The sequence below is a fragment of the Amphibalanus amphitrite genome, unplaced genomic scaffold (assembly GCF_019059575.1).
Source record: "Amphibalanus amphitrite isolate SeventyFive unplaced genomic scaffold, NRLGWU_Aamphi_draft 000640F_arrow, whole genome shotgun sequence".
NCBI lineage: Eukaryota > Metazoa > Arthropoda > Thecostraca > Balanomorpha > Balanidae > Amphibalanus > Amphibalanus amphitrite.
Genome location: NW_024882134.1, coordinates 42809 through 65463, shown reverse-complemented (window position 1 = coordinate 65463; position 22655 = coordinate 42809). Strand labels below are relative to the sequence as shown.

Genomic DNA, 22655 nt, shown 5'->3' with positions numbered 1-22655 from the left:
TAGGTATCGATTCTAAATAAACCGCTTCCCGAATAAAGCCATAAGAAGCTGCAACATGGCTGCAACAGTAATCGTACGCGTGAGCAGTACCTAGATAAAGGACGGAGCTCTTGTATTGTTCCATAACGTAAACATGCACCATCAATTATGGAGCGCGTAAACTACACTTAACAGTATCACCGAATAAAGTCATCTCTACCCATTAGTACAGTTCACACAAAAGTATGTATAAAAATCACACCAAGACATTCGCAAAACAGCTCACAGGAACACTAAATCATGGATAATTGTCCCTGAGGCGGGCGAAACGTGACAAATGCCGCGTTATCATACATTACAACAGGGGCAACACAAAGTCGTGACTCCTCTGTCATGGAATGTAAGTTCCAAATCACTATCTGGTAACAATCGGTTCAACCATGACAGGTCGGGTCAACATTGGACAATAACATTTCGTGACAATAAGTCCCAACGAGATCCGCAACGGGAGTTTAAGCTAAGCCACAGCGACACGGAAGTATATCGCAATGTCTCAGCAGCACTCCTAAACACATTTGTGAAACATCATAGCTGCACAGTCACTTAGTACCCGTATACGTGAACACCGGCGTGCAAACAATTGTCGGCGGCGCCCGATGGCGACCCGTATCGTCCCTCCCCTCCCTGTGTACGTATTGATGCTCTGGCTCGGCTGGCTGGCTGGCTGGCTGGCTCAGCGCTGCGGCGAGGCTTACCACGAACATGCAACAGACGTCAGACACTGAGTTCAATTGAGGCAGTAGGTTGTATACTGGGTTACTTTCTGCGCCGGCCCTTGGGTTTCGGTTTGGGCGGCGGTAGCAGACCGAGGTCCCTGAGACGCGCCTTCTCCAGCAGCACTCGGCGCAGTGTGCGCAGTGTCTCCGGACTGGCGCCCTGGCCCTGGCGCACGTGTTTTCCGGTCAGCGTGCGCGGCGCCCGCCGCCGCTGCGGCGGCTCGTCCGCTGAGCTTGACGTACCGGGCGTGCCGGGCGTGGCCGGCGGCGTACCGGCCGAACTCGAGGCCGGGCTGACGGAGCCGGGCCGCCGCGGGGGCGGGCACGCCGCCGCCGATGGCGACAGTTTACCCGCGTGCTGGTGCCGCAGCGCCTGCTGCAGCTGCAGGCTCTGCATCATGGCGCAGTACTGCAGGTACAGCAGCGAAGGGTACGCCACAGGGTCGGTCTGCTGCTGCTGCTGCATCATCAGCATCTGCTGCATCAGCTGCGGCGGCGGCGGCAGCGTCGGCGGCGGCAGCGGCGCCGGCTCGCCGTCCTCGTCCCCACCGGCGGCCTCGCCGTCAGCTCGGCTCGGCGGCGGCTTCTCGTCGGCCGCCTCGCGGTCCCGCAGCAGGCTGACCGTCTCCTCCAGACGCTGCCGTTTGAGGCGCGCCCGCGATCCCTTCTGGGCGTGTTTGCGCAGCTTGTGAAACGGGATGATACTGTGCGAGGGTCGCACCAGGCGCAGGTCGTGCGGCGTCTCGTCCAGCGGCTCCGGCTCCGGCGGCGGCCCCATCGCCCGGTCCAGCAGCGCGTTGTGACCCGTGGTGATGCTGACATCAGGCGAGGGCGACCGGCGCGCGGCCGAGCGACTCAGGTCCATGGGCGCCTCCTGGTCGGCGGCCGAGAGCGCCGAGAAGGAGCCATGTCCGCCGGCGGCGAGCTCCCGGAAGGTGCGGCCGTGCAGCGCCGAGTACCGGCCGCCGGCCAGCGCCGACTGCAGCGTCAGCGCCATCGTGCACAACCTCTGAAATGGACATACACAATGATTATTTACTGAGGCGTACGAGGACAACATAAGTGCGTTGCTCTCATTTACTTACTTAAACGGGTCTCTCAATAAAAGCTGGAGAAATAAATGATATTTTTGTGTTAGTGGCACTGCTCACGAATGTGTAATTATTTTAGCCAGTGGCATTATTGTATTCTTTTTGTTAATTTTAAGAACCTAGGTATGCAGTATGTAGCATCCATTGCATCGAGAAAAAAAAATATTATGTAAGTAAACAGTGCCTTTTTATATAATGCTTCTCATTTTTGTTGCTCTATAACTAATGAGCAAATGCCATAAATTGTAATAGAATACTGTATTAGAATAAATAAGCACTAACATGCCATCACTGTTCCGTGCTATATCTCACCTGTGTCGCCTTGGTCTCCGGCGCGTCGGTGCGCGCTGCTGGGCCGTCCCGTCTCCGTCACCCCGTTCGGCCCCACTGCCGGCCGGCGCGGCCCCACCGGCCGGGCAACCCTCTCCCGGCGGCCGGGCCGGCCCGCTCCACCCCTTCGGCCAATCAGCGCGCCGGCCGCGGCATTCTCTTCGCTTCAGTTACTTTTAGCTTTTTACCCACGGTCCCACGCCCGGCCGGCGGAGCGCCGCCCCCGGGCCGGAGTAAACAGGCCCACCGACGCCCGAATCGATAGCGCCGGGGTCAGGGGCCCCGCAGCCAACACAGGTTGTTTACGGGTGCGCCGCCGCTCGGCCGGTGCGTTTTGATAAGAAACTAGGAAGGGTCAGTGCCCGACGTCGGCGTCTTGGCGCGGTTTTCCGCCGGTAAGCCGTCCGTGCCGTCTGGCGGTGTGACCGCCCGCAGTGCCCGTCTCGGACCACGCGGCAGCTCAGACCGGCTGGGTGGCGTCAGTCTCTCTCCAGCTCTTGACATCGGACCGGTGCCACAGCGGAAGGCTGATCACTGTTTTGTTGCGGCATGATCAAAACAGGCATTGTTTCCCACGTTGCCTGTCCCCTAGGGAAGGGTGGGGCGCTGCGACACCCTTCCTGCCGGCGGCTCGCGGCACGCCCCCTCCGCACTCCCCTCCGACTCCCTCCGCGGGCGATACACTGCGTCGCGCGTGGCCGCGGCGCCCGACCCTCCCGCGCCGGTCGGCGGGACGTTTTGTCGCCGCAGCAGTGACTAACGACCGACGGGTGGGTATTTTGGGGGCGTGACGGCCACCCACCGCCGCGGAGCTGTCGCCACGTCCTCACCACGAGAGGAGCAGTCTGCAGGGCGGGCAGGATGTCGCCGATCGCCCGCCAACTGCCACTGTCGTCCCCCCTCCCCATCCGCTCACCTCCGTCGGCCGGGGAGACTTCAACGCAGCATCAGAGAGGAACCCAGCTAACGGGACTATGGGAGAGCTCCCAGGCTGACGGATAGTGGGTGCTTAGCGAATTGAGACCGAACCTATTGCGTCTTTGCACGAACTTGTTGCGTTTTGTTTCGCGTTCTCACATATTCACATATTTTCTCCATTTGGCGAGCTTTTACTTGTGAAAGTTTGTGCCTTGCAAACTTCCCAAGGCCCTTGCATATTGTCCATTTCGTCTATGTAAAGTATGGAATTCATGAGACTGGCGTCTTTATTACAGATCATGTGTCAAATATTTCCTGAATCATTTATCTATATTGATTTACACTTTATAGTTGTCCTAATCATATTCCATTCATTATTTCATTGGTTATAGATTTGTGATTCCATTATTATTTAGAGGCTCATAAATGCCCCACACAAAAAACCACATAAACGTTCAAACGGCTCCAAACATAGTGTCACTATTTTGGCTTGCAAAAATTCGTAGACTGTTAGCAGTGCATTTGAAATATGAACTTATATCGGTAATTTCAATGAACTAAATAGTGCAATCACTCATTCGTCATTCACAACACTGTAAGCGCAAGGTAAAAATTTCGTATCGCACGTTCACAGGTTAATTAAGTTAAAATCAATTTTACCTTCATGCAGCCTTTCTTCAGATCCCCTAAAAATGTTCATCGCAACAAGCAAGCTAAGTGAATGGTAATGCACGGTGAAATGCTAAATCTCAGTAAAGATAAAGGTGATACGAATCATGATTGGAAGCAAATTATGTCAACATTATATGTATTATAGATCCTTCTTTAGTGTTTCATGCGTTCAGTTAAATGAAAAGCCAAGACCCTTATAGGAAGAGCAATCTTAAAGGTACAATAGGTATGACAATCTTATTTCGGCCGACGCGATGTAGGTGTGTAGGGATTATAAAGTTTTGTTTGTATGTAAGTACATTGGTATGAACCTATGCAATGCATTGTTAGTTTAACCCGCGCCCCACTGGGGGGCTATTTATAGCCCCCCTCCCGTTTTTCTGCAATAACTTCCAAACCGCTTGACGTATCGACGCCAAACTTTCAGTACCTTCGGCTGCATCAATTTGACACCTTGTGTCAAAACTTGAATTTCGTACCCACCATAGATCGGCCGGAAATGACGTCAGAGTGACGTCATGTTCGGCCGATTTCGACGCAAAACATTGAACCACGGCAATCGCTCCCAAGAGCTCAGTTTTTAAGCTAGATCCAATTTCTTTGCATGAGAGGACTCAGAATAGACTGCGCTATCAATTTTCGGATTTTCACAATTTTAAAAATTTCGAAAATTTTATATAATAAAATTCAAAATTTATATTTTTGCATTTTTTTTTTCAGACAAGTTTTGATTTTTCAAAAAAACCGGAATATATGTGATAGAACGTATTATTATGACTAACTCTAGCAAGTTTTAGCTAAATATCTTCAAAAATGGCCAAGTTATACGTATTATTGCAAAAAATTAACAATTATTAATTTTTCAAATCAATTTTTCAGCACGAATTTGACATCGTACGCCAATATAAATAGCACCATCGTGTTCCTGAGCTCAAACTGCATCCAAAAGACACCTTTTTTGTTGAAAAATTTTAACTTCAAAATTTGACCTTTTTTGACCTGAAAGTGACCTAACCTAAGCTAAATTTGACTCAAAATGACCTCAAATGACACAGACGACATCAGATTCGAAATGTTTGGCCTAAATGGACCATAAAACATGTGTCACGTGACCGACGGATGATATAATATTTTCGTGACCTGTGATGACCTGACCTTGACCTGAAAATCAAAGTACAAGTTTGGTACCCTCAGAGTATCTAGAGCATCTGTTCACGAGTGTGTGAACCAAAAATGAGCCTGATTTGACTTGTAAGACGGCGACCAGAGCCCAAAACGTGAAGAAGCCAAAATGCTAATAATTTTTACTTTGACCTGACCTGTGACGTCATTGGTGACCTCGAGGTCAATGAAATTAGGTTTCGCTCGACAGTTTTTCCGGGGCTACCAGACGCCGTTTGAATTTTGACGATCGGCCCAGTAGTTTCGGAGTTAGGAGGGGGGCTATGAATAGCCCCCCCCCCCCCCGTAGGGCGTGTTATACGCAGACCCCAGTGGGGCGCGGGTTAATGAAGCCAGACCCAGAACCAAAAGACCGGGTGGCTTTTGCTGGCTGCTCGCCAAAACCCACGGCCATGACAGCTCTTCTCAGCCGCGTCTCCCACGCCCCGTTCACCGACCTCATCCCGCCTGGAATGTCGCTGCTGTCAGTTCTTACTGCCCGCTGCCTCTGGCTGGAACCGTTGACATATAGTCAGCACTGATAGCACCTCCAACTAGGGGTGTAATTTTCCTAAAATGATTGTGGATGCCCAGCTGTAGGGGCGACAGGCCGCTTTGGGGCGCACTGGATAGGTATTCTTTATGTGGGAGCCGAATTTGATAACATTGCTAGCCGAAGGGCGCTTCAAGTGACATGTCTGACTAAGCAAATACACGGTTAAAAATGTAAAGTGACCGGAAGGGCGTCGAAAAAAATGTAGAGGGGCGGCAGACGGTTTCGAGGGCGCCGTGAGACCATGGAAATGTTATCATTCTCCAAGAATGGCGCCGAGTGATTAAAAACGTTATATGGTCCAGGGGCACTGAGAGGCCAGAAGGGCGCCGAACAGTCGAGGAATGCACGGTGGACAGAGACATGAGGGCGCGAGACGGTCAGGAGGGCGCTGTTAGACCATGGGAATGGCGCAATGCTGTCAAAAGGGCGCCATTCTCCCAGAAGGGCGCCGAGTGATTAAAAACGCTATATTATCCATGAACGCGAGACGGTCAGGAGCACGCCGTTAGAGCATGCGAAGGGCATCGTGCTCTCGAAAGGACGCTTGTAAAAGACTTGTGGGTGCATTTTTACCAATGTGGGGGCATAATTAAGGATTATGGGTGCATCTGCTCCCACAAAGAGATATAAGATTACACCCCTGCCTCCAACTACGAGTACCTATTCAGCGCCACTACACATTTGTTGAAACTAGTTTCGTATGTACTAAGGTTGAGTCCAATTGAGCTAAAAGGAGCTATAAGTGAAACATAGTTACCGTGAGTGAAACAATGCTGACCTCTGAGTACCACAGTTAGAGAGTCACTAGGGTTACCCGCGTGCTCCGCAACGCGAAGAAGGGTTATTTTTGACCCGTGGGTATTGGGTTGGTCTGTGTCGATTTGGTTGGTATCCATTTCGTTCGATTGCTTTTTGACGGCCAAACATTTTGTAGTGAAACAAAAAAGATCCATCGAATCGAGGTGCCCGTGTCGTATTATCATGCGTTCTACTTAAGAATGATTCGAAAACTGGCGTGAAGTCTTTTGAGGGCCATCGATGAATTTCGCTAAAAATGGCAATGTAATGGTTTGGAACATTTACATTTTTAAGAATACTGGTGCCCGTCATGCAAAAATGAAGAGTGAGTATTGGACAGAATGGAATGCTCTTTCCAACGGTGCCATTTTCAATTGCCAGAGATATCAGATCATGGAGCAAAACCCGTGTGATTAATAAAGTGGCACAAAATTGACAAACACCATTTTCTCCCGTGATTTGTACCACCTTGATTTGGATCAATCAGCTTTTCACAATTTTTCCATGAGAGGCGGTACATTTCTCTTGCCAATAGGCGTTGTTTCAACTCGCTCCATCTGACGGTCACCTGAAAATAATATAGATTCCGAAATCCGTCCAAAACGTCAATTTTCCAAATAAAAGTGCCCTCCCCGGTGCACGTGGCGTGTGCTATCCTCTGTATCGCACACCATTCAACTGCCCATTCAATTATCTACACGATGCTGTTTTCCCGGTGCCGGTCGAACCCCTGGTCACCAAGATATGGCACCGAGACCGGACCCGTGTCGGGCAAATTTGGCCGTTTTCGCCCGAATTCGCACGCCGATTTATACATGTAAAGTCTATGACGCGATTTTGCACTTCTTGGGCACGCGCCACGCGCTCCCTATCAATCCGATCGAGCTGAGACCCCTCAAAGGCACGTCATGCATCCTTGATCTATAAGTTGTGCAAATTTCACCGGGCTAGGTGCAACGGTCTGGCCTGTAGTCCACGCAAAGCACCACCAAGTCGGGACCTCGGTAACGGACAGACGCACCCTCCTCAAATAGTAATATAGATTGCCTTGCGCTGCCCTAACCTCCTGTGCCCATCTCTTCTGTTTCCTCTCCAAACTATTGACCAGGGGCCGTATTCACGTCGATCATTTTCGTAAGAATTTCCTTAAGTTTGACCTACTTCTTAAGTAAATTTTTACGAGCGAGCGAGCGTAGCGAGCGAAGTGAGTCTTTTCAATATAACGGAAAAAATCTCAGTATGAGCGGCCCGGCCCGGCCCGGCCCGGCCCGGCCCGGCCCGGCCCGGCCCGGCCCGGCCTGTAACGCTTTTGAGAGGCTTATATCTCAGCAACCGCTGGACCGATTGGCCTGCGGTCTTTTTTGTTGGGTAGCCCCATCCCTTCTACCCCGTAATTGACTACTTTTGATACATCTCAGTGACCGTCGTGGCACGTGCCACGTGAAAAGTCAAGGGTGTTCAAGCTGTTTTGCAAAAGTAGTGATTTTGAGAGGCTCATATCTCAGCAGCCGCTTGGGCGATTGACTTGCGGTAATTTTTGTAGAGTAGCAGCATCTCTTCTACCCAAAATAGGATATTCTCGATGTATGTGGGTCACCCCCAGTGCACGTGCAAAATACAACAATAAGAGGTGCCAAATTTGTTCCCATTTCAGTAGCTCGGTAATTACTGGGGCGATTTCGCTGAAACTTGGCATACAGGTAGGCACCCACCAGGCAATGCATTCCCATGTGTTGCGGTTAGGGTGCTACTGCACGTGCGCACGTGCAGGGGGCGTTTCCAGATCTCGAGAACGGCTGGGCCGATTGCGCTCAAATTTGGCACACGGTTGGGGACCAGTTAGTAGGGTGCTGTGCAAAAGTCATTTTGGACCCCGTTTGCACGTGCGCACGTGCAGAATGCCGCTTCCAGATCTCAGGAACGGCTGGGCCGATTGCGTTCAAATTTGGCACACCGCTAGCGATCGGTTAGAAGGGTGCTTTGCACAAGCCCGTTGGAAGCACCCTCTCGCCCTTCCGCACGTGCAGGGCTCACTATCACGCTCGCTCGTTCTTCGCCCAAAAGGCGTTTTACTGGTTTTAATCACGTGAACTTCGTCGATAAAAACTTAAGAAGTGTCGACGTGAATACCAAATTATACTTACGAAAGAAAATCGACTTACGAAGTCGACGTGAATACGGCCCCAGTTACAGCGCAGCCTATACAAATATGCATTTTTAATTACACAATACACGTGCTTATAAAGAAAACGTTAACATTAACGTAATACGTTATTACGAGCGAGCGAGCGCAGCGAGCGAAGCGAATTGTCTTTTCAATATAACGGAAAAATCTCAGTATGAGCGGCCCGGCCCGGCCTGTAACGCTTTTGAGAGGCTTATATCTCAGCAACCGCTGGACCGAATGGCCTGCGGTCTTTTTTGCTGGGTAGCCCCATCCCTTCTACCTCGTAATTGACTACTTTTGATACATCTCAGTGACCGCCGTGGCACGTGCCACGTGAAAAGTCAAGGGTGCTCAAGCAGTTTTGCAAAAGTAATGATTTTGAGAGGCCCATAACTCAGCAGCGGCTTGAGCGATTGTCTTGCGGTCATTTTTATAGGGTAGCTGCATCCCTTCTACCAAAGGTCGGATACTCTTCATCTATGTGAGTGACCCCCACTGCACGTGCAAAATACAACAATAAGAGGTGCCAAATTTGTTCCCATTTCAGTAACTCGGTAATTACTGGGGCGATTTCGCTGAAACTTGGCATAGGTACAGGTAGGCACCCACCAGGCAATGCATTCCCATGTGTTGCGGTTAGGGTGCTACTGCACGTGCGCACGTGCAGGGGGCGTTTCCAGATCTCGAGAACGGCTGGGCCGATTGCGCTCAAATTTGGTACACGGTTGGGGACCGGTTAGTAGGGTGCCGTGCAAAAGTCATTTTGGACCCCGTTTGCACGTGCGCACGTGCAGAATGCCGCTTCCAGATCTCAGGAACGGCTGGGCCGATTGCGTTCAAATTTGATACACCGCTAGCGACCGGTTAGAAGGGTGCTTTGCACAAGCCCGTTGGAAGTACCTACCCTCTCGCCCTTCTGCACGTGCAGGGCTCACTATCTCGCTCGCTCGTTTTTCGCCCAAAAGGCGTTTTACTGGTTTGTTAAAACATTACGTGCTCATCAAACGTTTAGGTAAGTTATTTACGCTATTTTCGAGCGATACAAAATGCAACTAACGTCCAATGGTGGAATGTCTGAATTATATGTATGCATAATGCAACCAGTATAACGCCTTTGGGGCGACTAACGGAGCGAGCGAGAGGGTGAGCCTTGCACGTGCGAAATTTCGAGGGGCTACCTCCAGCTGACTTGTGCACGGCACCGTACTAACCGGTCTCTAGCGATGTGCCAAATTTGAGCACAATCGGCCCAGCCGTTCTCGAGATCTGGAAGCGGCACCCTGCACGTGCGCACGTGCAAAATGGGTCCCAACTGACTTTTGCACGGCACCCTACTAACCGATCCCTAACCATGTGCCAAATTTGAGCGCCATCGGTCCAGCCGTTCTCGAGATATTCTGGAATCGACCCCTGCACGTGCGCACGTGCAGCAGCACCCCAACTCTGGCACATGGATATGCATTGCCTAGTGGGTGCCTACCTATAGCCAATTGCCAACTTTCAGCGCAATCGGCCAAGTAGTTACCGAGATATCGCAACAATTACAAAAGTGACACCACTTCGTTTTGCACGTGGCACGTGCATAGGGTCACCCACATGCATCGGGAATAGTCCAATACTTGGCAGAAGGAATGAAGCTACCCTACAAAAATTACCGCGTGTAAATCGGTCAAGTGGTTGCTAAGATATAAGCGTCGCAAAATCGTGACCACGGCCGGCCGGCCGGCCGGCCGCTCATACTCAGAAATTTCCGAAAGGAAAAAGGAAATTTCAGAAAGGAAAGACTCCGCTCGCTTCGCTCGCTCCGTAACTACTCGTATGTAGGTAGGCGCTTGTCATTTTATAACTCTGAATTAGGTTCTTTATGTCAGGAGTCATTTTGCCACGGGATGTTTTCCTGGTGGTCCCACCCAGAAACTCAAATAATCCTCTTGTCTCTTTACACCGTACGGGTAAAGCCGAGGACGAAGGATAAGTCGGAATAAAGCTGAAGATACTATCAGCAACTGGGTCCCACCACTAATGCATGCGTTACAAGTCGACAAAGAAAAACAGCCGATAAGACCTATGTGTCGTTTTTCTTTGTTGTTTGTTCAAAGTGCAAACATAAACACTGCTCCACCTGCCGCTATATGATATATCACCATTTGTAAGCCAGGCGCCGCGCTGGCGCAGCGTTCCGCCGAAGCTCGCGATACTGCTCCGCCGGACGCCGGTGTCGGGCGGGTCAGTCTACCTCCCCAGTCCGCGGCACGGATGGAAATAGCCGCTCCGCTCGGCTCCCGCGGCCGGACACTGAGCGGGCCCACCTGGGCCCACCTGCTGAGCGATAGCGCGATCGCTGAATGTCGCACATGAGACTGGAAACGGCGGTAATAGTGCCTCTTGCTACCTCTTTACTCTGCTAGGTGTAAAGTAGGGGAGAGTGGGGCAAAGCGGCCACCCGGGGCAAAGCGGCCATCCATCGTTTTAGCCCTCCACAGCTGGCGTCAGTTCCAATTTATGATTTCCAATTATACTTCTCTTTGCGGTCGTTCGAATGAGCCAGACCGGGGTTTCAGGCCCATCGCCATTGTTCTGTGAAACACGGAAAAGCATTTCTTGCCAGGTTACCAATTATGTCTACAATTTTTAAATGTTATTTTATTCCATAACCGTTTGGAATTTTTATAAGCGTTTTTGTCCATGCATTGCGTGGTTATCGTACATGCCTTCTACCAATTTTAATGCTTTTTACCCCACTAATAGCTGAGCTGGAGTATTTTTGTCTCGGACGGTATGCGCGGGGCAAAGCGGCCGGGGCAAAGTGGCCAGCCCCCAATTGGCCATAAGTTGTTTCCATCTGGATAAAAACATTATTTATATTCAAATGTGTCGTCATGCATTCATCTTGGCCACTTTTCGGTTACATGAGTTACCAAATTATGCAATTAAATGTTTTTCCAAGAAAATTATTTCTTTGTTTAGCAATAGGTGGGAAGATAACAAAGTAAACATCCATCTTCCCTTAAACCTTGTCACCATCAAATACCCTAGCCGTGCATGAGGCAACTATTCTGTTTCTCATATCGGGACTTGAGAAGTCGCCAGTGGCCGCTTTGCCTCAGGGATGGGGCAAAGTGGCCAATATGCTATAGGTTTAAAGTTTTGTCAATATCTCCCATATGTGAACGCCTTTGGAAATGAAACGCAGTTGGAATAAAAGACAATTTAATAGGGATCACATTGGTATAGAAAGAATCTTTCCAAGTTTAAAAATCAAGCGTCGGCATCGTTAGAAACGTTAGGGTGGCCGCTTTGCCCCACTCTCCCCTACGTTGAAAAAAATAAATACCATTTACCTTTTACTTTTTAGTTTATGACGCTACGGTAAAATAAAATGAGTCAGGCGGACACAGATGTAATAATTGTCGCTTTTCCCTAGCATGTGACGGCGCATTACAAAACACACAATCCCTTAATCAATGAAAAATAAATCCCTTAAAATGGGTTTTGTCAACTACGCTGTGTCGATAATGCAAAAGGGCAATGAAAAGCGCATAAAATAAAATTAATAGTTTATTTTCAGCCATTCAACGTGTCCAGCCAATTCGATCCACCTTTGATGGACAAGATAAACAGCAGAATGAGAAAGAGACCATTTTTGCTGGATGTCTTCCAGCATGGTAATTGTAAATTTTATTTTCTAAGAGCTTAACCACGCGAAAAAAAGATGAGCCGGTTCTCTTACATTCTTTGCACGCGCCAATGAGTATCAATCACACTCTTCCGTCCGTCTCAATGTTTCAACTATTAGCTATTACACTTACCCTGCCCTCCCCGGTCCCCTCCCTGTCACCCCTCCCCACCCCGCCACGCGCACTCGGCGGGCGGCCCGGGCGGCGTGTCCCGCTCGGCGCCCCGCCCCTCGGCCCGCTCCCCACCCGGTGGTTGGCCGCCGCCGCCCGAGCGGTCGTCGACATTCCCCCGCTGTTTACGCACAAAAGGGTTGGCCGCTGTTTACCAAAAATTCTGCCGTTGGTAACTTGAGGGGACCGGCGCTCAATAGGATAGTTAGATAGGAGGTAATTTTACGGCGGGTTCAACGTCCGCGGGTGACCGAGGCGCCGGCCGGCCGGCCGCTCTGCGAACGGTACATGGGGGGGGGGGAGGGGCGTGTGCGTGTGTGCGTGTCCGATAGGGAGGGGAGAGGACTGACGGCCACGCGGCGGCGGAGGTGCCGCGGTCACTGGACGGTATACCGGCGGAAGGGGAGAGAGGAAGTGGCCGGGCCTGCCGCGGCTCGGAACAAAGGCACCGAGATACTCAACACAAGCGCTTGCTCGGGCTTTCTGGGGAGCTATTTCATAACTTCCAATGAGAACCTTTATTTCCAAGTGACGGGCAGACATGGGCAAAGTCATGCCGTGGGACCGTGAACCCCCCCCCCCCCCTTCCCCCGCAGCTGACGGGGTCGATTGGCCAGGTCACGTGATCACCTGTTTTTAATTGATCCGTTAGGCCGTCTCCGCTGAACGCGTTACCCATTACCGCAGGCTTCATTAGACAGGTTAAGTAGGTAGTTAATATGCTTACCTACTTGCAAGTCAGATAGGTAGAACGATTGTAATATAGTGCTTAAAGGCCTGGGCAATAATGGCATTGCTTACTGCTTAGCTATCACTTAATAATGTCAGAAATTGGAACGCTAAGCTTGTTCATGCTATTTTTCATCTCAGTTACAATTAGGTAGGTACTAAACCAAAACAGCACAAACCTTGAATCAATAAAATTTAACCTTCTTAGGTCGAAATTTAATATATAAACTTTATTTACGATAGGTATTTATTCCATTTTATTTTTATCGTGATATCTTTTCAAATGATATGAATAACGGCGATCAATATCGGCACAGAATATAGGTAGATACAGTCTACGACAGACTATAGACAATTTCAAAGACTATATATTCCGTGTCGCACACTATATATTAGCCGTTTTCACGACGGACTATCCGACAAGTGCACCTAATTTGACCAAATCTGCACCTAATCTCTTTAATGCAAATATCTACTTAATGAATTTATTTCAGTGTTTAATCGATGATACTCTCTGATAATATGACAAAGCAGTCATACAAGCGATTAGTGCAACCCTAACTGATAGCTCTACTAAGAGACACACTGAACCTAATTTGACCAAATCTGCACCAAATGTGCACCAAAAGTGTATCAGATGGCCGTCGTAAAAAGGCTATTAGGTACGTGATATCGGTGTTGATGGAATGGTGCTACGTGAAAGTAAATATATTACGAAATATTAAATATATTACAAAAATATATCATTATATATTACGAAAGTAATGATATGGTTAAGCTTCTCAAAAACGTTACAGGCCGGGCCAGGCTAACTATTCCAAGTCCTTTTTGTTATATTGTTAAGACTCGCTTCGCCCTCGCTCGTAACAAAAATGTCTATAAATATATTTTTTAATCCTTTGAATATTATCGAATTCGGTCAACCTCACAGCAAGTGTCCATTCGGAGGATGGCGGGAGAGATTGAATAGGGGGTTGTGCCCCGGCTCGAATGCCATAGGGCACATATTTTTTTCGTCATCAGGATTCCCAGTATCGAAAAACTTCGATCGGTCGTTAAAGTGAAATCGATCGGTGAGATAAACAACTTATAAGAGGTTTAAAGTTGCAAAACGCTAAGATATTCAGGTGTCACCTTCCCAGCGTCATTTACCGAATAGTGTTTTACCTATCCTATACCATGCCTAGTTATACCTTTATTTTTTCCTACATATACTTACAACAACACTGAAGCAATTTTTGAATGCTAAAAAAGGTATTGAAGGAACACTTCGTTTTAGTATCTTTTGACATTCTCCTTTGAATTGCCTAATCTAAAAGTGAGAAGGGTAACGTTCGATGCCTATGTAGAAAAATCAATACAACGCAGTGCACACTGTAAGAAGAGTGTCCCACCCGTCGCCGTCTTCTTGCGGTAGAAATGGGACGTTTTTCCATTGAGCTGCAGTCGATACCCTCTGATATCCAGCCGACGCCGGACGTCCCCCACCACGCCCGTCCGGCTGCTCCACCGCCCACCGGCGACACCGGAGACGAGCGCCCTTTGTGTGACCCAGCGGCCTTTTTGGTGCAGGTGCCGGTTTATTGGCGCCGGTGTCGGTACCGTATTTGCGCCGCCGAGGAGGGGTTTTCCCACGCTGGGACGGAGCCGGCCGCCCATCGGAGGCGCACTCGACGGTCGCCGACGGACGGACTCGCGGCGGCGCGGTGCGTTCAGCCGGTGGCAGTGACCGGACGGGGCTCTGCGCCGCTTCCTGCGCGCGACAGGTTGGCGGCCGGAGCGCGGAGCGGCGGCACCGCCTCGGGCGGGGTTCTGTTTACTGCGGGCCGCCTGGGAAGAATTTGCCGCGCGCTGCGCACAGGTAGGCGACGGAGCGACCACGCGCTTCCTGCCGAGGTCGACCAAGGGCAGCGGAGCACGCAGAGGGCGTCCACCCTTTGGCGGCGCGGCGCAGTCGACACCCACCCCGCGAGCAGCCCAGCGGTCACCGATAGAGCTAGAGGACTGAGCCGGCTGATTGTCTCGGTCCGCCGCCAGCACCGGCAATGACCCCGGCACAGTGCGCACTGAACGAGGCGGTGCACACGAATCAGTCTTCAGTTGCAGTTCGAGGCTTTGGTGAATTGGCAATTTTGGTTGCATATGTACCTGTACATACAGTGTGTCTGTTTCGTTATATGTCTCCATTTTCAATGATTAATTATTGAAGCACCTTAGGCTATGCACTTACCAGACCTACCAAGACCTGGGTTAGGATATGCACTATGCAAATGCAACTATCACCTTTTTATAGCGTATGGCTCACCTTCAGGTCAGCAATCGACGTTCAGGTAATAACGCATTGGAATCGGTATGTTATAAGGTAGATAGTTTATTTTACCGTTTCAAGTTTCTTCATCATCCGTTCATTCAAGCCGTTTATCCGTTCATCCCTTTCGTTTTTTTTTTTTTGCTTCCATTGCAGAGCCGGGAATATGATAGGAATTAAGGGTGAGTCACCGGGGCTGAGCCCATCCGTTAGGACAGACCGACCAGCCCCCCCAGCCCCCCCCCCCCACTGCACCCGGCTACGGGTGTGCTCCCTTGAGAGCAGCGGTGCCGCTCCAAGGGAGCAGCCCGCATGATATTAAAGTTGCCTGTTCAGCCCGGAGTGGGGGCTGCGGCGTGGAGGAGAAGGATTTTAGTATCCTGAGGATGGAAACGACGGACGGGTGATCCGTTTCAAAAGCGACACTGTTGAGATTGGTGAGATTATTTGAGGACGTTATTATTTTGGTTTCATTTATTTTTATGTCACTGATGATTGTTTTATATAGCAGGGTGCACCAACAATGAGGCTATATCGTGACTTTTATGTCGCTATTTCATAGAGATGATTAGGAATTGCTATTTCACTGAAAACAAGTTGAAAGAACGTAATGCAAAAGCATCTTAAAATATTCCACACTTAGGTTTTTTGGGTATTAGGGTAAACTGGCTAAGAGGCGAAGCAGAACGTCTGGCTTATGAAGAACACACACAGTGTTTCACATAGACCGAAGACACGTGCTGCTTCTTCGCGTGCAGTCTTAGCGGCCCCAGGGGGCTTCAACTCGACCAACACCGGTTCTTCTTCGTTCTCCCTAGTCACGTGATATTACGTCACACAAAGCGCGCGAAAGATAAACCCTTTGAAGGTTTTGCACGAACTAGCATCGGGTTTAAGAAGAAGGGGTTGTGGTTTGATCAGTATAATGGCTTTCATCAACACCACGCCCGCGGTACCACGTTCTAGCGTCCACCGGAAGCGATCGCCATTTTTCGATCGCGTTGGATCACGCTTTGTGCAGTGACGAGCGGCTGGTGCAAGATTGGGTGAATGGCAAGTAATCGAATAGGTATTGAAGAACTGAAATAAGGTTAAATTTTGGCTTGTCAAGTGTTGTGTATTATTTATATTACTTGTGATTGACAATGATAAACAATATCACAACACTCTTCAAATGCATGGATGAATGCATTGGATGAAGAAAATTCATATGCAAGACCAATCAATGCGGTAAGTATTTATATGTTGTATAAATGCCCCATAGCTTAATTATGCATGTGGCATTTAGACAAATCTTCCAATTGAAGATAAATCAGGAATGGAATCAGCTTGCCATTTTGGGGTCAACTGATTTAGGTAGGGGAAAGTGGGGTAAGACGGTCAAGGTAGGTAAGACGGGCACCCCCTCTGCAGACCAAACCAATAGCGCTACGAGCGAGAAAAATTAGGACCAGAATAGCCTTTCCCACTACACACCGCCATTGAAGTCTGGTGAATTTGTGTTCGGTCAATAATCTTTTATTTTGATTTCTTTAAAACACTCATTTCATTGAAAACATTCATAATGTATTGTGCAAGCTTTTGTGTGCAGCACTATAGAGTTAAAAACTGGCAATCACTTGTGGCACACTCATATGCCTCCAGTGTTCATTCACCGCGGATTTGCTTTGTCTGCATCAAATTGTCCACAGAGAAAAATCGTGCTGAACTTCTGACATTGAGTTTGGGGTAAGACGGGCAACTATGAATCCGATGGGTCTGTAATGGTAAAAATATTTTTGTTGCTGTAGGAAAAAAGAAGCATTTCTGATAAGAATATGTTCGATTCCGATACTCACAGACATGTTAGCAATATTCCTTCGGCACAGTTTATTCTCGAATAATGAATGTGAAAAACGGCTCTACATGGCTTCTGAACTAGGGCCTATATACGAGTATACGCCTTCTGCACGAATCTCGTATACTGCCATTTCCGAAGCACTTGAGACCAACGAGCGACTGTATCAATGCGGCTAATCTCGGGCATTTGCTGCGAGCTGTGCTGGTCGGTGAAAGAAGCTGGCCGTCTTGCCCTACCCATGTGACCGTCTTACCCCATGGAGTGGGGTAAGATGGGTTTTTGCAAGGTTTTGCAAAAATAGCTGCAGTTTATTTGTTGAGTCAGGTCTAAGTCTCATCTTCTGGCAAATGGAAGTAAAATGTCTGTAAAAGGTTTTCACTCAGTTTCCCGTTTCTATGATGTTTCTAACCGGCCGAAAAATGGCTCCAAAGTTAAGGTGCCCGTCTTACCCCACTTTCCCCTACCTATAAATTTGGCTGATTTTAATAAACATATGTTCTTGCTGATTAGTGCAATATTTTATCTAGCTGCACTTTATATGTTAAGTGCATTATTTTATTTTTGGAGTAGGCTCATGGTCTCTGAAGTTAATCTAAGTTTCTTTACTCCCTGCCTGTTGAAAAACGCTCTTCATTTCTTCATTCTAGGGGACGAGGTCATCTCCGCTCTGATTGAGGCCCTGGAGTCTGAGGAGAGCGTCCTGGCGCGCGGAGACGTCGACATCGTCGAAAACGCTGGCTTGAAGCTGGTGGTGGAAGGAGAAACTGTATGTGATTTGGGAGAATGCGATATCGCCACCCGGCTGCTGACATGGGCGATAGCGCATACTGTGTTTGGGAAAATATCCACTTGCTAAAGCTAAAAATGTGTTCATATTTGTACAGAAAGCAACCCTGAGCGTGAAGAAATCAACCTGAATAATTAAACATGCCCGAAAGGCTCTGGAGTTCTTTGGCTTGGATGTGTAAGGCAAGTGACGCGGACGAATGGAAAGCGTTCCTGCAGGCTGATTGCGGGCTGATCGCAGACTGAATGCGGGCGGGTTGCGGGCTGATCGCATGGGCTGGTTGCGGGCTGGTTGTTCCTGACTGGAGACTTGCAGGCTGATTGCTCAGAGTACCTAAAGAGGAAGGTAATACATTTTCAGGTGTATCAAGTAGGTACTGTGTTTGCGCAGCAGATGTGACGGCGCAGGTTGATAGCCATGCATGGGAGGTTCAATAGACGAATGAACGGGGATTTTGCGGTATTGCAATAGAACTGAAAGGGTTCTACAACCGATATTCAGAACACAGGGTGGTTTCCCTATAAACCTCAGGGACTTCTTCACAGACCCTTTGGGGTTCTTATCTAGGTGCTAAGAACGCTCTTATTATAAACCCTAAACCTCATAAGAGTCTTTGGAAGAATCGTGTGGATTCTTTTGATGAGAATGCAAAGCCGTCTACGTGAAGAACCATGGAGGTTCTGAAAAACGGTGGCATAACATTTTACCCCACAGGGGTCTAAATACCCCTGTACGTTCTTAACGTTCTTCCAAAGTGTTTTCAGTGTTCATTCAATTGATGAATTATTGCAGCAATACGATGGAAATAAATTCCTCGGCACTTGTACTACCTTATAAGTGTTTCGAGGTCGAGGCACTCGAGAGTCTGTTGTTGTTTTGCTTTCACTTCACTTACACAAGATGCAGGAAGGTAATTGAAGCCTTTTTTTATAAATTTTGTCCGAATGGATGAATGAGTGGCTATGGGCTCGGGTGTCCCGCTAAGTAGCGCTTGCTGCGAATGGCATCACTGACCCACAACCCCACCTTGCCCGAGCCCGGTTGACCTTTAATTAAAGTCAACTTTTGATGACTATCCCCTTTCATTTTACTATGAGTTGAGATAACCACGGTTATCTCATGGTCTGGTCCCATGGTTTTACATGCATGTAGGTAAACGGACAACTCGAGAAAATACCGACTGTAATGGTGCATAAATTATTAGAGCGACCGCAGCGCGCATAACGGAGAAGTAGAAGAACGACTGCGGCTGAAGTTAACATGCACCATAATAAAACCACGGTCGGAATGTACATACCTAAGTGTAATTTATGTTAGCAGCTCGCCTAACCGTTTGAATTTAATGGATATTTTGGTAATTACTTTGATACGTTGACAATTCATTTTTCGATATTTTTTCCTTGTGACAAGTTGGTAAAATGACCCAGCATTGAACTGCGATGAAGCGCAAAGCATCATATAAAGCCGCCCACATCTCTAGAGAAGTGACATAAGTCATGGGTACAACTCCTCTCTATCTTTTCTGCGACTAACTAGCACATTCAACTTCAGCGTTCCTAGCTGTCGCTCTCCTCTCCGTCCATGCGTCAGCGTTTCTTCCCATTTCTTTAGGTTGCGAAATAAACAAGACGCGAATGTTCGAGGTGGAGGCTGAATAAGACCGTCATGCCGGAGGGCACGGAATGCGGCGGATGACGGCCGGTGCCTGCCTGTTTACCGGCGGCCGCCCCGAGCAGCGGCGCGTCGGTCGGCCGTCGACCGGTCACGGCGCATCAGCCGGGCGCGCCGGTCCCGGGACGGCCGCGCCGCGCCGCCGCGGATTACCGCCCGGCCGGCACCACCCTATAACACATGTCTATCATGCTTATGCGCGTGTTTGTCGCGGACACTGAATGGGCCGACTCGAGTTACCGAACAGACCGCCGTAACCAGAGCATCGTTTATTACGGTCGCCGGCACAGAAGGGTTTCGGTCGGCCTGTTGTGGGCCGGAGAACAGGGCTGTGTGGGTGGCGCGCTCCATTCTCACGGGTGGCACTGAACACCCGTAATCGGACGGTGCACCGTGTCTGAAGCGCCGCCGTGCCCACGTGGGATGAGCAGCCCGCAGCCGAGTAGGTACTGTCGACCTTGAGGGGAGACTAGAGTTCACAACTTGAGTGATATCTGAAATCTGGATCGATGGGATCTTGTGTATCTTGAAATGCGATGTGCCCACACTGTGAAGGAAAGCAGGTACCTTCTTACAAATTTAACATGTAAAAAACAATATAATCATATAAACAGTAAAACTGATTCCGGGTCTATCCCAGGGTTCTATTGTGGGGGATTAAAAACGGCTACCTAATAGTAATTTGTCTCCGTCCATGTTATCAGATATCTGCCACCATGCTGTCGGCGTATGTTCGGGCACATCACCGTGTCTCTGCTGGTGGTACCCCGGTGTTTGTCACTCCCTGCCAACTATATTTAACACGAACCGAGTGTTTGCCGAGTCCCAACGGCCACTGCAGCTGACGGGTGGCACCCTATTTTCGGCACCGCCCCCAGTATTATTGTAGCCCTACGCGGTCGTTTCGCCCTGGATTGGCCGGCCGGTCTGGAAATAGACGGCGGGTGGCGGGCGGTGGTCGGCCGAGTGATGGTCCGATAGGCGACAGGGTGCCGTGCTGGCACCGGCACCCCGACACGGTCCCACTCGGGCTCGGCGCGGTCCCACCCCACCCCCGCATTACTACACCTGTCCTGTACCTACCCGACCGAGCGGTCCATGAACCCGACCCTCTAAATAAACCACTTTCACTTGCCGACCCTTTATCTGGCCTTGGCCGGCGACGGCCGAACGGCGAAAAGTCGGGCTGTTTTTTAATTGTCGGGCCAGTTATCTGCTCTGGCGTCGGCTACAATGGGATGACTCGGGGCGGGAGCGGTCAACACATTCCGACGTTCACGGCCGCGGACGGCGGCTGTTTGGATGCACGCCGAATCGGGGTGACAGACGAGCGACAACAGACGCGACAAGGCGACGGGGCCGGCCACGAAGTCGTATACCGTACCGCGACTTCACCGTCCATTGGGAACGAACGCGGACTACAGTACACGGACGTTAAAACGTGCAAACGTGCGACTTAAACGATAAAAAGTGCTCGTAATTTGCGATTTGTCATTTAAAAGTTCCGATGTGCCACATGCCTATAAATTGTATTTAATTTATTGTTTAAGTTTAGATTTGCCTGTCTCGTAGCTCAGTTGGTAGAGCACCGGACTCCCGGTAGTGAGAGCCCGGGTTCGAGACGCTCCGGCGCTCGATATTTGAGACTCCTGACGAGGATGGTCTGCGGTTGGTGGGAGCAGCCGCAGCCAGTTGAAGTCAGTTCAGTGCAGGATAGGCCGTGTCCGGCTTTGAAGGGCACGGTAAACTTTGGCATCTAAATTCTCCCGTTACCTGGAATTGCGCGATCGGACGGTAGGGGTCGGGGTCTACGCAACAAGCTCTGCTTAGCGTGGGCTCTGGCTCTGTTAATCCGTCCATTCAAACATTCGAGCTAGATTAAAAAAAAAGATTGAACTAGATTCATTTCGGCAGATCCCCGTAAATCAAGAAGAAAAAGATAAGGCCTTAGCTAAAAAGAACACGAACCCTGACTCATGAACCTCATGAACCCTGACCTGTGGGCACCTAAACAATTTTAGACTATATAGTCTTTTTAAATTTTTTCCTCTTCGGGCTTCTTCTTTGAGCAAAAACAAAAGTATGTAGTGTATGTAGTGCAATTATTCGCATTTGCCGACCCATTCATATTCACATTGCTTTGTTTCTATTCACGGTTGCGCACATTCGACCACAATATTCGCTTACCTATCTACCTATAGGTAGATGTTCAACAGTCTACGTCCTACGTGCCTATAGGGACGGTAATCGGAGACCCGGCATAATAACCTTCGACAAATATTTCTAACATTAGCATGCCTTACGACAGATACCCGACTGGGATATTTAACTTCCTATTTTTGGTTTCTACCCGTGGGAGGTATATACCGGGTGGCCCAGAAAAAAAACGTTCCCAATTTTAAATCAATATTTCTCAGAAAGTGATAAAGATACAACATTGAAACTTCCAATAGTCAATGCGGCATATATTTTCAGCAAATGGTATGATTTTTATGTTATTCGGTCGATTACTTTTTAAACGGTTCGTGTTTCTAGCATGTCATGTAAAAATCGCTATTTTGCTCAGATGTTTACTAAAAATGTGAGCGAACGGGCCACTTCCATCTCGGCACCACGGCCTGCAGCCATGACTGCTACTGGCAACTAGCCTCATTGATGGTTCAGGCCTCAGGGTGACACATTCCCTCTCGCTTTTTTCCTTTGTCGGTCGATTTACTATTTGATCTTCTTGAAGGGAGGGCGATCAGCAGTAGCCCATGCACCGTGCCGCTCCTTCTCTTCGAAACAGGACTTGTGTTGAAACGAATGACATCCATTAAAGCAATTTTGGCTTAGCATTTGAATATTTGGCACATAAGTGGGACAAAAATATTTAAAATAACAGCACACGTGCTGGTATCATTCACGTGTTCTATTTTTCTATTTTTATTCTAACATGGTACGTCTAAGCCAATCATTACTACCGTTCAACAACGGCAAAAAAAGCAAAAACGTCTTACTTAATTCAACATAAGATTGCTGGCT

At 49.0% G+C, this 22655-nt stretch overlaps 1 protein-coding gene across 1 annotated transcript; it reads right to left on the bottom strand.

Moving 5' to 3' along the window:
- Positions 1-95: 95 nt before the first annotated feature.
- Positions 96-2238, bottom strand: LOC122363794 (atherin-like). The gene is made up of 2 exons (XM_043333447.1): positions 2159-2238; positions 96-1764 (listed from the first exon to the last, which is right to left on the bottom strand). Exon 2 carries the CDS (start codon positions 1750-1752, stop codon positions 796-798), a length of 957 nt encoding a protein of 318 aa, XP_043189382.1. The 5' UTR covers positions 1753-1764; positions 2159-2238; the 3' UTR covers positions 96-795.
- Positions 2239-22655: the final 20417 nt, after the last annotated feature.

Coding starts and splice junctions, on each gene's coding strand:
- LOC122363794 (XM_043333447.1), bottom strand. CDS start 1,752: ATGGCGCTGACGCTGCAGTCGGCGCTGGCCGGCGGCCGGTACTCGGCG.